General features: G+C 35.6%; 1 protein-coding gene across 1 annotated transcript in view; it reads left to right on the forward strand.

Moving 5' to 3' along the window:
• Positions 1–16,136, forward strand: part of AHI1 (Abelson helper integration site 1) — a 126,728-nt gene that overhangs the window by 10,883 nt on the left and 99,709 nt on the right. Inside the window, exons 4-5 of the mRNA XM_023513539.1 lie at positions 10,727–11,286; positions 13,894–14,075. Of these exons, the coding sequence (XP_023369307.1) occupies positions 10,727–11,286; positions 13,894–14,075 (742 nt within the window). The remainder of the gene's footprint in view (positions 1–10,726; positions 11,287–13,893; positions 14,076–16,136) is intronic.

Here is a 16,136-nt window from a genome sequence, read left to right on the forward strand (position 1 = left end):
TTCAGAGCAAAACTAGATGTTCATAAATCAACTTTGTTAACCTTGTTAACATAAACTCTGTGGTTCAGGCATATAGAAACACTCTTGTCAAGCACAGCATTCTAAGGGCTGGTCTTAAAAGTAGGCCTTTCTTGGGATTTATAGTAGTTTAGCAACCCGTACCCACTGAGTTAACTTTTCTGCATAACCTGTAGCCACACTGGTCAGAAATAAAGGAAAGAAGACACAGATTACCAACCTTAGTAATTTAAGGGAGGATTCACTACAGATGCTACAGACCTTAAAAAGAATTAAGAGATTATTATGAATAACTTTATAACAATAAATTTAGCAGCTTAGATGAAATGCATTAAGTTATATGAAGAGCATGAACTACCAAAAGCACATTAAAAAAGAAATAGATAACTTGAATATTATATATCTTTTAAAAGAAAAAAATCTGTAGTTTAAGTTCCCTCAAAACTAGTCTAGGTGACTTCATTGGTGAATTTTGCCAAACAGTTGATGAAGAAATAATACCAATTCTATGTAACTCTTTCAGGCTATATAATAAGAGGGAGTACTTCTCCACTACTTTCTGTGAATAGTTATTACACTGATACAAAACCAGACAAAGAGATTATAAGAAAACTATAGACCAAAATCTCTCTTGAATATAGATGCAAACATCTTCAACAAAATACAAGGAAATCAATATTATGAAGAGGATAATATACCTTGAACAGGTATGGTTTATCTCAGGAATACATTGTCAGGAAATACATTTGATGTAATTTATCATGACAAAAGATCGAATGAAAAGAAAAGACAGTAAACTCAATAAATGCTGAAACATTCATCACCTATTCTTGATGAATCCTAAACTAAGAAATAGAACTTCCTCAAATTGATCAAGGGGATCCAAAGAATCTACAGCTAACATCAGACTTAATGGGACAAACCATATATTTTTGCCTTAAGCTTAAGCATATGTCACTGTGTGTATTCAAAATTGAATTGGAGACCCTGACTAATGCAATAGTACAGTATTTTTAAAGGCATAAAGATTGTAAAGGAAGAAGTAAAACAACCTTTATTTGCAGATTACATAATTATCTAAGTTTATATCCTAAGAAATCTACAAAAAGTGCTAGTACAGTTATAGATGCTTCTCAATTTATGATGGGGGCTATGTTCTAATAAACCCATTGCAAGTTGAAAGTATCATACGTCAAAAAACACATTTGGTACACCTAGCCTGTCAGACACTTAAGCCTACCTTAAATGTGCTTAAAAACTTCCATTAGCCTTCCATTAGGTAGGCAAAATTACTGCACAGAAAACCTGTTTTATATAATAAAGTGTTGAATATTTTATGTAGTTTAGTTCAGAGTACTGTACTAAAAGTGAAAAGCAATGGTTATATGTGTACTTGAAGTACAATTTCTACTGAATGTGTGTTTCATACCATTGTAAACTCAAAAAGTGCAAGTCAGGCAGTGCCTGTGGCTCAAAGGAGTAGGCGCCAGCCCCGTATGCTGGAGGTGGCAGGTTCAAACCCAGCCCCAGCCAAAAACAAAAACAAAACAAAAAGTATAAGTTGTACCATTGTAAGTCAGAGATTGTATTAGTAAGTTTAGCAGAATATACTGTCAACATATAAAAACCAACTGTATTTTGGTATTAGTAATGAATAATTTGAAATAAAAATTTAAAAATTAATTATAATAGCAACAAAAATGTATACCATTCAAGGATAAATTTATCAAAAATTTACAAGACCTGTACACTGAAACCCCCAAAGTGCTGAAAATAAAGACCTCTAAAGAAAGAGATATTCATGTTCATGGATTGGAAGAATTAATATTATCAAATATTCATACTCTGATAATTCATCTATTGATTCAATTCAATCCTAATCAAAATGCCTACAGGTTTTTTAAGTGGAAAATAATAAAATTGGTATAGAAATATAGACAATGAAACTATAAAAGACAAAACAATTTTAAAAAGAAGAACAAAGTTGAAGCAATTGCACTATCTGATTCAAAACTCATTACAAAGCTATAGTAATCAAGATAATCTGGTATGGTCATAAAGCTAGGCATGTAATGAATCAGTAGTGTAGACCAGAGTCCAAAAATAAACTCAAATGTATATGGTCAATTGATTCTTGACAGAGTTACCAAGGTAATTGAGTAAGGAAAGGATAATCTTTTCAATAAATCATCCTGGAACAATCAGATATTCATATACAATATAATGTATAATAAACTTGGTATAATATCATGTTTGGAAATTAACTAGAAGTGGACCAAAGACATATATAAGAGTTAAAAGTATAAAAAAAACAGAGGAAACATAAGATAAAACCTTTGTAAGCTTAGGTTTAGGTAAAGATTTCTCAAAATACAAAACTGTATACCATAAAAGAAAGGGATAAATTTGGCTTTGTGAAATTTAAAATATTACTAAGAAAATGAAAAAATAAACTATAGGTTGGGTAAAAATTATTTTTAAAGCACTAATTGATAAAGTGTCATATTTAGAACATATTAAGAACTCTTGCAACTCAAGAGATATGAGAGCAAATAATGTTAATAAAAAATGGGCAAAACGATTTGAACTCTTAACCAAAGAAGAGATATGGATGGCAAATAAGCACATGTAAAGATTCTCAGCATTGTAGTAATTAGAGAAATACAATTTAAAACAATAGTTAGGGAACCGGAAAAAACCCCATATAGCTAAGGGAAGGAGGGAGGTGGGGGAGTCAGGGTGTGTGGCACACCTCTTATGGGCAGGACACAATTAGAAGAGGAGGGCTTTACTTAACAAGTACAATCATGGTTCTTTGTACCCTCATTGAATCCCCAACAATAAAAAAATAAAAGTAAAAGAGCTGAAAACAAGAATTGACAATACAGGTATTAAGTACTGCTAAGGATGTCAAGTAACTGGAAGACTCACACATTGCTGATAGAAATGCAAAATAGTACAGATACTTTGGGAGTTAAGAAATTAAACATTTTCTTATATAGCATAGCAAATCCACTTGTGAGTATTTACCCAAGAGAAATGAAAATACAGCACAAAACTAGAAATAATTCAAATGTCAAATAATTGTTGTATGAAGAAACAGAATGTGGCACATAATCCGTATGATGGAATGCTGTTCAGAAAAACAGGAATAAATTACTATAAATGCAACAACATGGATGAATCCCAAAAGCTTTATGTTGAGTGCAGGAAACAAAACACAAAAGGCTGTATCTGCTATGATTTCATTTATATGAAATTCTAAAAAAGGCAAAGCTATAGTGATAGAAAGCATATTGGTGGTTTAGTGGGGCCAGGACACAAAAGGGAAAGGGTTGACTTTGGAAAAGGATATAGGGTGATCGAAATGTTTCATCATGATTATGGATGGTGGTCACATGACTGCATATATTTGCGAAAACTCTTTTAAGTATACACTTAAAATTGGTGAGTTTTATTGTATGTAAGTTATATCTTAATAAACTTAATTTAAAAAGCAGACAAACTAAAGCAAAAAAAAAACAAAACCTGAATGATGTAAAGAAGCAAAAAATTGACAAAGACATAATATAATAAGAAAATGAGTAAAATGTATTTGAGACATTTCAAAACCAGTGATAATTTAATATGTGAAACTACTAAATTTTACAAAGTAGACTTTTTTTTACTATAGTACAACAAAACTAGAAATTAATAACAAAAGTTTAGATTTATGAACTGCTTTGAAATTTGTCTCATAAAGCTATTGGAAGAAGGAAATCAAAACCACATAAACAGAAATGACAATATCAGTATAATGGTGAATGTAAGGTGAAATGGTGAAATGTAAGGACATTACCAAAAATACTCTGGAAGCTACTGCAGCATTTAGGGAAAAAGCAAATAACAAAAAAGACAAAGTAATAACAAATATGTAGTCATATAAAATCAATGTTATTAGTACAATGGCTAACAGATCAATGGAACAGAGTAGTAAATAAATTTCAAACTGTGCCTCATCTGATTAGCTTCAATGAAGCACAATAGTAAAAGAAATTAAAAACAGCCTCATCTGGTTAACTTGCTCAGGATTTCATTTTTATGTATTTATTTTTATTTATTTTTTATATTTAATGTTAATGTGAGGGTACAACCAGGTGACAACATTTGAATTTGCAAGGTAGAGTCCATCTCTTAGTTGTGTCCCACACCTAAGAGGGTGCCATACACTCCTATATATGCCCATTAAGTGGAAGCATATCAATCCCCCTCCTTCCATCTCTTTTCTGCCACCTTCCCCCTCCCCTCAACTTGAATTTAATTGAGTTTTTTTCCTATGTGGGTGTGAATTAGATCATCTACTGCAGGTGTCCTCAAACTACGGCCCCACGGGCCACATGCGGCCTGCCTAGGACATTTATCTGGCCCGCCAGGTGTTTCTGCCGCTGCTACCTATCCTGCTTAGCAGCTGACTTGTCCTGGGGTCTGCAGTCCGGCCTTCCAGCGGTCTGAAGGACCCCTGATCTACTGGCTTCATATTAGTATAGAGTACATTAGATATTTGTTTTTTTGTTCTTGTGATACATTACTAAGAATACTGTGTTTCATCTCCATCCAGGTTAACACAAACATGTAAAGTCACCATTGTTTTTATGGCTAAATAATATTCCATGGTGTATATATGTATAAAACAGTTTGTTGTTAATCTACTTCTGAGTTGACAGACATTTAGGTTGTTTTCATATCTTGGCAATTGTAAATTGAGCTGTGATAATCTAGTACAAATGTCTTTATGATAAAATGGTATTTTTCTTAGATGCCTCATAGTGGGATTGTAGGATCAAATGAGAGGTCTAACTTGAATTCTTTGAGGATTCTCGATACTTCTTTACAAAGAGTATCTATTAGTTTGTGGTCCCACCAAGGTGTAAAAGTGTTCCCCTTTCTTCACATCCACACCAGCATCTGCAACTTTGGGATTTTGTGATGTGCTACTAATCTTATTGGGGTTCGGTGATGTCTCACGGGGTTTTTGATTTGCATTTCTCTGTTGATTAGGGAAGATGAGCATTTTCTCATGTGTTTATTAGCCATTCTTCTGTCTTCATCATTGAAGGTTCTGATCATGTCACTTGCTTGATGAATAGACAGAATTCTTTCCTCTTTTTGGTTGATTAATTTGAGTTCTCAGTAGATCAGCAGTTCTGATCCAGCAGTGGGTTCCTGTTGTGACCCACAGGAACTGTATTAAAGGGCTGTGGCATTAGGAAGGTTGAGAACCATTGCTATAGATTGTAGTTATTAAGCCTTTGTCAGATTCATAACATGCAAATATCTTTTCCTGTTCTGAAAGTTGTCTATTTGCTTTAATTGTTGTGTCCTTAGCTGTGCAGAACCTTTTCAGTTTAATGAAGTCCCTCTGGTTTATTTTTCTTGTTGTTGTAATTGCCCCTGAAGTCTTCTTCATAATATCTTTTCCCAGGCCAACATCCTCAAGAGTTTTTTCCACACTTTCTTCTAGGATTTTTGTCATTTCATGTCTTAGATTTATACCTTTTATCCACCTGGAGTTCTTTATTGTAAGTGGTGAAAGGTATGGGTCCAGTTCCAGTCTTTTACATGTGGTGATCCAGTTCTCCCAGGACCATTTGTTGAATAGGGCTTCTTTTCCTCAATGTATGCTTTTGTTTGGTTTATCAAAGATCAGATGGCTATGAGAGACTGGTTTCATCTCTTGATTTTCTAGATGGTTTCATATGTCTGTGCCTCTATGTTTGTGTTTTGATTGCTGTGGACTAAGAGCCTTAAGTCTAATAGAGTGATGCCTCTGAGTTTGTTTTTATTACTAAAAGTTGCTTTGGCTATATAGGGTTTTTTCTGGTTCCATACAAAAGGAAGAACTATTTTTTCTGTTCTTCAAAGTATGATGTTTGTATTTTAATGGGGATTGCATTGAATCTGTAGATTGCTCTGGGTAGTATAGACATTTTCTCAATGTTGATTCTTCCCAGTCAAGAGCATGGTTATGTTCTTCCATTTGTTAATGTCTTCTGCTGTCTTGTCTTAGTGTTTTAGAATTCTCTTTGTATAGATCCTTCACCTCTTTTGTTAGGTATATTCCTAGGTATTTCATTTTCATTGAAACTACTGTGAAGGAAATTGTGTCCTCATTTGCTTCTCAACATGGCTGTTATTGGTGTATACAAAGGCTGCTGATTTATGGACATTGATTTTTATACCCTGAGACATTACTGTATTTCTTGATCACTTCCAGGAGTCTTGTGGTTGAGTCTCTGGTGTTCTCTAAGTATAATAACATATCATTGGCAAAGAATGAGAGTTTGGCCTCCTTTGCCCTTGTTTGGATGCCCTTTATATCCTTCTCTTGCCTGACTGTATTGGCTAGAACTTCCAGCACTAAGTTGAATAGTAAGTAGTAGTGGTAGAGGACATCCTTGTCTGGTTCCAGTTCTAAGTTCAGTTTTACTCCATTCAGTATGATATTAACTGTGGGTTTGTCATAGATGGTTTCAATCAGTTTTAGAAAAATGCCACCTATCCCTATATTCTTAAGTGTTATTGTTAGAAAAGGATGCTCAATTTTATCAATTTTTTTTGTGTGTATCTAATGAGAGGATTATATGGTTTTGTTTTTTTTTTTGCTTTTATTGATATGGTGAATTACATTTATGGATTTGCATACGTTAAACCAGCCTTGCATCCCTGGGATGAAGCCTGTTTGATCGTGAGGTATAATTGTTTTAATGTGTAGCTGTAATCTATTGGCTAAGATTTTAAGTATTTTTGCATCAACATTCATTAGTAAAATTTGTCTGAAGTTCTCCTTTTTAGTTGGATCTTTTCCTGGTTTAGTATCAGGGTGATGTTTGCTTCATTGAATGTGTTGGGGAATCTTCCTTCCTTCTCAATGTTTTGGAATAATTTCTGCAGTATAGGTACAAGCTCTTCTGGGAAGGTTTGATAGAATTCTTGTGTGAAGACATCTGGTCCAGGGCTTTTTTTTTTTGTTAGATTTCTTATTGTTTCTTCAGTCTCAGTGCTTGATATCAGCCTGTTCAAGAGATCTATTTCTTCTTGGTTAAATCTAGGAAGATGGTATGATTCCAGGTATCGGTCCATTTTGTCCACATTGTCAAATTTCTGAGCATAGAGTTTTTTGTAGTAGTCAGAGATAATCCCTTTATTTCTGTGGTATCTGTTGTTATTTCTTCTTTTATGTTACTGAGGTTATCAGAGATTTTACTTTCTGTTTTTAGTTAACCTTGCCAAAAGTTTATTGATTTTATTTATCTTTTCAAAGAACCAACTTTTTATTTCATTAATTTCCTGAATGATTCTTTTGTTTTCAGTTTCATTTATTTCTGATTTAATTTTGGTTATTTCTTTTCTACATTTGGGATTAGATTGCTCTTCCTTTTCCATTTCTTTAAGGTGATTTATTAGGTTCTTGATGTGCTCTTTTTCTGTTTTGGGGGATGTAGGCATCTAGTGCGATAAATTCCCCTTTTAGGACTGCTTTGGTAGTATCCCACAGGTTTTGGTAACTTGTAGCTTCATTGTTGTTATGTTTGAGGAATTTAACAGTTTCCTTCTTTATCTCTTCCTTGACTCAACTGTCCTTCACAATAAGGTTATTTAATTCCTAGGTTTTTGTGTGAGGATGAAAATTTTTGTTGGCGTTGAGTTCCACCTTATTGCCTTGTAGTATATGAAGATACAAGGTATAATTTCACTTCTTTTAATTTTGTTGAGGTTTGATTAGTATCCTACAATGTCTGTTTTGGAGTATGTTCTATGGGCTGATGAGAAGAATGTATATTCCTTAAGGTTTGGGATGGAGTGTTCTGTTATGTCTATTAAGACCATTGTTCTAGAGTCACATTTAAGTTTCTTATATCTTTGTTTAGTTTCTGTTTAGACAGTCTTTCCAGTTCTGTCAGAGGGGTGTTAAAAGTCCCCAGCTATTATGGTTTTATGGGATGATGTCATATTGCTCAGACCAATCAAGGTGTGTTTCATAAATCTGGCAGCATTTAGGTTGGGTGCATAAATATTTGGAATTGAAATGTCCCCTTGTATTGTTCCCTTGACCAGAAGGAAGCAACCTTCTTTATCTTTCTTAACTTTACTTGCTTTAAATCCACCTGTATCTGAAAATAAGATTAGGATTTTATTTTTAGAATCTTCTTTCAGACCATAGTTATCTCTTTTTCTAATTATTTTCTTCAGTGTTGTCCTCACTGTTTGTCTATATAGGTGCTACATTTCTTGCACTGAAAAAGTAGAAAGAAAAGTTTGTGTATATCCTATTTTAACATAATGGAAATTCTTCAAAAAGAAGTTTCTGAAAAAGTTTAGCTATGTTTTCTTTGTGTGAGGCAAGCAGGGTTGAGTTCTTCATTGTTTCCTTCTCCTTTCTTGGTATTTCTGCTTTAAAAAAATTTTTTTTTACTCTTTTTGATTAAGCATAGTTTGCTTCTAAAACATAATGTGGAAAAAATTTAAGTTTTTAGAAGAGAGAACTTATTAGTTTTGATTGGAAAGATTTTTTTGGAGGCTTTGACATTGTATTGATAATTTACCATTAAAGAATAGATTGGATTTGAAAATATATTTTAGGTGAGCAAAAGAATCTTGGAGATAATAAAATATTGGATATATTTGAGAATACTCATTCTGTTAGCACTTTTCCATACTTTTTCACATGGATATTTTCTAACTACTTTTAAACATGCAGAGTTTCAAAAATTGAGCCTCAGTATTCATTGGTATCATGCGTTTCTTGAATAGCTCTTCATTTTGATTTTGTCTTTATCTTGTAGCACTTTGCTTTTTGTCTCCTTTATTTTTCAACAGATCTGTTAAGCCTTTATTTCTATCACTCAAAATTTTGTTTCTAACATCTACAGTTGTTTCTTTTTTTTTTATCCAATATGCTTTTGGATTTCTTTATTAATAATAATTTTGCTTATTTTAAATTTTTTTTTTTATACTATACATTTTTTCCTTTGGTGTCTGTAAAATGTGTTGGATTTGGTGGCTTTTCTTCATTGTCCTTTTTCCTTTGGTATCTTGATTTTTAGCTGTCTAGTCATCTTTCTATTTAAGAATCTCTCTTCTCCTGCCTGTTGGTTTATTATTATTATTATTATTATTATTACCATAGTCTGCTTCTGCTGTCCGTGGGAGTTGTCCTTACCTGAAGCCACACTGTCCTTTCTTTGTGCTCAGCCATTCAATGTCATGGGTAAAGTCAACACAAGTGGAGATTGGGAAATAGCTATTTGTTCCAGGTTCTCAATTGGTCGTCCTCAGGCTGATTCCCCTCCTTCTTCTTTTTTTTTTTTTTTGAGACGGAGCCTCAAGCTATCCCCCTGGGTAGAGTGCTATAGCATCACAGCTCACAGCAACCTCCAACTCCCGGGCTCAAGCGAGTCTCCTGCCTCAGCCTCCCAAGAAGCTGGGACTACAGGCGCCGCCACAACACCCGGCCATTTCTTTGGTTGCAGCCATCATTGTTGTCTGGCGGACCCGGGCTGGGGATTTGAACCCACCACCTTAGGTGTATGTGGCTGGCGCCTTAGCCGCTTGAGCCACAGGCGCCGAGCCCCCTCCTTCTTCTTATATGCACATGTTACTTGGCTCTGATTCTTAGGGCTTCTCCAGACCTTTCTCTTTTTTGACACAGAGTCTCACTTTTTTTTTCGAGACAGAGTCTCACTCTATCCTCAGTAGAGTGCCATGGCGTTATAGGTCATAGCAACCTCAGTCTCTTGGGCTCAAACAATCCTCTTGCCTCAGTCTTCCGAGTAGCTGGGACTACAGACCTCTGCTGCAATGCCCAGCTATTTTTAGAGATGGGGTCTTGCTCTCACTCAGGCTGGTCTTGAACTCCTGAGTTCAGGTGATCCACCTGCCTCAGCCTCCCAGAATGCTAGGATTACAGGCATTCCAGAATGATTTTTATCTCTTAAAAGAAGCCTTTTAATGGGCTGTGGTATTCTCTGGTAGTTTGTTAATGGCTCTGAACCTTCTATTTCAATCCTTAGAAGATGTCTCAACATATTTATCTTACTACTAGTATTATTCCTTTTTGATTCCCAGCCTGTTATTGTTTTCTTTTCTATTAAAAATATCTCTCATTTTAAATAATTCTGATTGGGGAAAGAGGTGCTTAGTCTGTCATGTGATTTAACTTGTGTAGTATTTTAGCAGCATTTTAGTGATAAATTGACCTAATTGCAGGCCAATCTAAGAGCTATAGAATTTTTGTTTTAGAGGATAATTATGAAGCAAGATTGATGACCCATGTATGTTTTCTACTGGGGAATTCAGAGTGTCTTACATTCAGTAGCTTTTACAGCAATTTCTCAAATATCTCTTAATTAGAATGTGCATCATTCTGCCAAAGAGGAAAATAGCATTTGCAATTTAAACAATTAATTCACTTTTGAAAAATCCTTAAGTACTTTTTAATATGTTAATTAACTCATTTAATCTGACGTTACTTTCAGAAATTACTAATCTAATTTGGGGAGCTTTAGCCAAGAGAATACTCATCCGATGCTCTAGAATAGTATCACAGTATCTAAGTAAAAAACTAATCTTTCCAGTATTCCATATTTTTGAACGTTAATTATCATATTTATCTTTATGTAACTAAAACTATGCTCGGCTGAAACTTTGCTGTTGTGTCTTCTTTTCTTAGCTTGGCCCTGTTAAAAGGAATTTTCAGAATATTGAAGAAACTACAAATGATGATGAAAGTGCAAGTAACACTGACCAAGAGAAGACCATGCAAGTCACTAAAAATAAACCGAGGAATACACACTCAGCAACTGAAAATCCAAATGATGATGTTAGTATAGTGGAAGACAAGCACGGAAAGCCAAATAAAAAGGCAATGAAGACAGTGTCCCAGGTGACAGCACAAGAAATGGAACCAGAAACCCCTGAGAAAAAAGTGCAATCTACACATCAGAAAACACGTACAAAGTCACGGCCAGCTGTGGATCATCAGGAAATTGAGAAGGCAAATGAAGGAAGAGAAAATAATAATTTAGAGGAGGAAGATGAACTAATGCAAGCATATCAGCTCCAAGTAGCTGAAGAAATGGCAAAGGAGATTAAGAAGAAAATTAGAAAGAAGCTGAAAGAACAGTTGACTTACTTCCCCTCAGATACTTTATCACATGATGACACATTAAACAGTGACAAAAGAAAAAAGAAAAAAAAGAAAGTTCCAATTCTGTCTAAAGATGAAACAAGGTACTTTACATTGATAAATGTTCTGTTTAAAAAACGCTTTTGTTTTCAGTTTTTGAATGTTACCTGTACTTTAACAGAAAATTTTTAGTCTTTTATTTGGAGACATTGCCACTAAGATAATAACAGCTAACCTTTATATAACTCCTTACTATGTACTATATGCTTTTTAGGAATTGACCCCTTTATTTCTTTTAATAGTCCTATGAGGAAAAGTAATATTATCATTCTATTTTTCTGTCAAGGAAATTAAAATCATAGAATGAGTAAGACACTGAACCAGAACCTCAGCAGTCTAACTCTGCATTAGACTCTAGTCTCCACCCATAACTCTACTCACTTATATCTGCTTTTAAAATAATAGGAAACGAATTACTTCCCCCTCTTTTGGGACTTACAAATGCATGTTTGGATTTACAAAGCTTTTTTTCTTATCATGTTAAGAACATTTGTTCATTGTAGAGCTATTTAAAGATAATCACTTTTAGCAATTTGGTATTCCTCTAGTCTTTCTCTATATGCATGTCTATAAGGGTATAAGTCTCTGGGAGTGTATTCATACTTTTATGCTCTCTCCTTGGAGGAAACAGTAAGATAAAAATGCCTTTTGAGTGATGTAGTTAAATTTTTTCCTTGTGTCGTTCTCCTTTAAAGAAACAATTTGAGTTGGGAAAATTTTGTTAATATAGGTGACTGTTCCTTGGCATTCAAGAGTAATTTTCCCTTAAGCCCTCAGCTAAAAATAATTTTCTATTACTAAAAGCTAGATGACCAGCAGTACAGAGAAGGCAAATCGGGTTGCTATGCGTTAGTTATCTGTTGCTGCGATAACCGATTAGAAAATTACCGTAGAATTTAGTAGCTTAGAACAACAAACATTTATTTTCTCACAGTTTCTGTGGGTTAGCAATCCTGGAAAAACTTAGCTAGGTGCCTCTGATTCTCACAGGGAATTCACAGGCTGTAGTCTAGATGTTAGTTAGGACTAAAATCATCTTCAAGCCTGGTCTGGGGAAGGATCTGCCAAGTGACATAATTGTTAGAAGGTCTTGGAAGATCAGTTTGTAAGATTACTTATGTGACATTGGCAGATCTCAGCTTCTGACTGGCTGTTGACCAGTCCTTGCCCCTTGGAGTCCTCCCTTTGGTCTGCTCGCAACATGGCCACTTGCTTCTCCAGAGCAAGGGCTCCAAAAGGAGCAAACAGAAGTTATAGTCTTTTTGGAACCTGATCTTAGAGTGGGATCCATTACTTTCACTATAATCTATTAGAAATGGTTATAATCTAGGTCTGGCCATACTTAAAGGGAAGGAGAAATTAGGAGTTGGATGTGAGGAGGGGCCATCTTAGAGACTGCTTATCCTACAGCAGCCATCTTCAAACTACAGCCTGCAGGCCACATGCGGCCCGCCTACAACATTTATCTGGCCTGCCAGGTGTTTTTGCTGCCACTGCCTGTCCTGCTTAGCAGCCAACTTGTCCCAGGGCCCACAGTCCGGCCCTCCAACAGTCTGAGGGACAGTGAACTGGCCCCCTGTTTAAAAAGCTTGAGGACCCCTGCCCTACAGTATATGTAAATCTTTCTTATTCTCAGCTACCACATCTGTAAAGGAGGGGTAAGCATACTTACTATAAAACAGGGCTAGTTCATGAATTTTACATAAAAACATGCCTCACATGATAGTGGCATGCAAAGGGTAGCTGTTCTTAAATAGTATTTGATGATGTGATAAAATAGAATGGCTTTCTAGAATGACTGATTTGAAATATTTCTCTTATCTTTTTATTTCTCAGTGCTTTTTGAAAATGATTAAAGATATTAGAAGTCAATTTTTTGTAAGTTAAATTCAGATTTTATACTTGATAAATTATAAACTTCAATAGCCTTGTTTCTCTTTAAGCTCAGTGTGCTTCTGGGTGTTTCTGGGCTGCTACCCCTTACCATTTATTAGTTCGTGGGATGTATATTTTAATTTTAAGAATAGTCTTCAGAAAATGTAGTGACATCAGCCATTGGAAAACATGAGAAATGAATTTTTACCTAGAAATCAAAAGTTCTGTGTATGAAGCCTCTTGAAATCAGAACATAGAGCACTTTTTGCCTTTAAATAAAGTAATTTAGAAATTTGTTCATTAATCATTTGCTTGGCAGCAGGATAAGAATGTTTTGATCAATGGTATGTAAAGACAGATCCATTGTTCAAAAATACAATTTCATTTTTCCTTAGGGTTTTGAGTTCAGATTAAGTTGGCACATGAGATATATAACTCCTCACCAAGTACAAAATAGTACCTATGATAACCAAGTTTGATAGCTATCCATTTTTGTGTATAAGAAAATACACATAGGGCAGTGCCTGTGGCTGCAAGGAGTAGGGTGCCAGCCCCATATACCGGAGGTGGCGGGTTCAAACCTGGCCCTGGCCAAGAACTGCAAAATAAAAAAAAAAGAGAGAGAGAGAAAACATACATAGGCATCTCCCAGCAGAAAATAATATCAATTTTAGAATTTTCCTTGCCTCTATTTACTGTTCATGTGTTGGATCATGGATAATAATCATAATAATCATAATATATTTGTAATGACTTTTACTTGGGTTATTTTGCAGTACATTGACTGTCTCTGATAACACAGTTGAAGATGAACAGAAGAAAGAATCTCCAGTTGAAGCAGTTACTGCAGATCCTCATCAAGATGATGAAATAAGTGCAAGGGAACAAGATGTGTCTGACAACAAGCAAGATAACATAAACTCTAAACCAAAAAAAATAAAAAAGAAGGCTAAAGCAGGTTTGTTCAAATTAAGTGAAAAAGCATGTGCCTTGCTAGAAATAACCTGATTCTAGGAATTTTAGTCCTTAAAACTAAAACTGAAGGATATAACTGAAAATAATGCAATACAGAATATTTAGTACTTGTTTTTGGATTCATCTAGGTTAAAACATTGATTTATTTGTAACTATGGGTTTCCGTGATGAGTTTGCATTATTAAGTCATCTCTAATTCTTGACTTAATTCAATCCTTGAGTTATATTGACGTTCTAGTTGCTATTGTGGCATAGAAATTTCTTCTTTAAACCATTGAGTTTACAGTCCCTACATGGTTAAGATTCAGTTGTTGTAAGCTATGGTAAACAGCTGGTTAACAGTTTGATATTGAGGATGCATCCCTCCATCAAACATGGTATCATCCCAGTTCCTCAGCCTAACGCAGATTCTCTCTCCTTTCTTTTTCCCCTGTTTCTATCTTCCCCTTTTCTCATTTCTTTTCTCTTATTTTTCTTGACCTGTTCTTGCCTTTTTTTCTTGTTATTTTTTTTTATTTTGTTTCAGTTTCTATTTCTTGGGGGTCGTTGCACACAGACCCTGACTGGGTTTGAAAGCCATCTGGGGACATGAAGAAAAATAACTTATACCAGTTTAAAACATACTGTCTGAGAATGCCTGGAGAAGGCTTACATTATCTCAGGCCAGGCAGTAAGACTGAGCAAATGCAGCCCATCTCTGGCCTCCTCAGAAGGTTTTTATTGATTTTTAACAAAGATGCATAGGCATCTTTGCCAGAATATAAGATTGAAAGAATCCCAAGTCCCCAGGAAAATTGGATAGAGAGAGAGGCTGGGTAAAAGTCAGGAGGTTGCTAACAGATAACCGATAGTGAATTTAGAAAGGAGGAGGGAAAAACTATTTCTACCCCTGCAGGGGAAGTAAGCCAGTTTTCCTAATCTATCAAAATCTAATATATCGAAAGTTCAAAGAATTTAACGCCTCCCACCTGTTGACTCAGGTCACTGGCCTAGTCCCACCCGTCTGAGTGCCTCTTTTCATCTTGGGTGGTTTTGATGAGCCCCCAGGGATCTATGTGCCTTTCCCCTGAATACCCTAGGATTGAGGTGCCCTGCTGAGAAGTCAACTTATCTACCTCCCATGTCCATTTAATTGGCTCAAAATTGGAAAATGGGCAATTTTAGAATTTGTGGTACTCATTGGAGGATGCAATTTATGGTATGATGGGGCTCCTATAATTAAATTTTTAAAAACTTCTGTTGAAGCCAAGCACAGTGGCTCACGCCTGTAATCCTGGCATCCTAGCAACTTGGGAGGCTGAGGTGGGTGGATTGCCTGAGCTCTCAAGTTAGAGACCAGCCTGAGCCAGAGCGAGATCTCATCTCTAAAAATAGCCAGGCCTTGTGTCAGGTGCCTGTAGTCCCAGCTACTTGGGAGGCTGAAGCAGAGAATCACTTGAGCCCGAGTTTGAGGTTTCTGTAAGCTATGACGCCACTGTACTCCGTGTCAAGAAAAACAAACAAACGCATAAAGAAAACTTCTATTGACACATGATGTATGTGTATATGTATATATATACACACACATATATAGAGAGAGAAAGGTATACCTATCATAAATTTATTGCTTTGTGAATTTTTTTTTTTTGAGACAGAATCCCATTATGTCACCCTCGGTAGAGTGATGTCACATCACAGCTCACAGCAACCTCAAACTCTTGGGCTTAAGTGATTCTCTTGCCTCAGCCTCCAAAGTAGCTGGGACTACAGGCACCTGACACAATGGCTATTTTGGGGTTGTAGTTGACATTGTTGTTGAGCAGGCCTGGACTGGGTTCAAACCTGCCAGCTCTGGTATATGTGGCTGGTGCCCTAGACGCTGAGCTACAGGCACTGAGCCAAGAATATTTTTTTAGTGGTTGGGATTCATTGAGGGTACAAAGAATTAGATTACACTGATTACATTTGTTAGCTAAAGTCCTTATAATCACATTCCACCCCCAGGAGGTGTGCTATACCTGTGACCCCCATCCCCCTCTCCCCATTTTTTCTGCTCCCTCATTCC

This window comes from Otolemur garnettii, unplaced genomic scaffold (assembly GCF_000181295.1).
Source record: "Otolemur garnettii isolate 467f Iridium unplaced genomic scaffold, OtoGar3 scaffold00042, whole genome shotgun sequence".
Taxonomy (NCBI): Eukaryota; Metazoa; Chordata; class Mammalia; order Primates; family Galagidae; genus Otolemur; species Otolemur garnettii.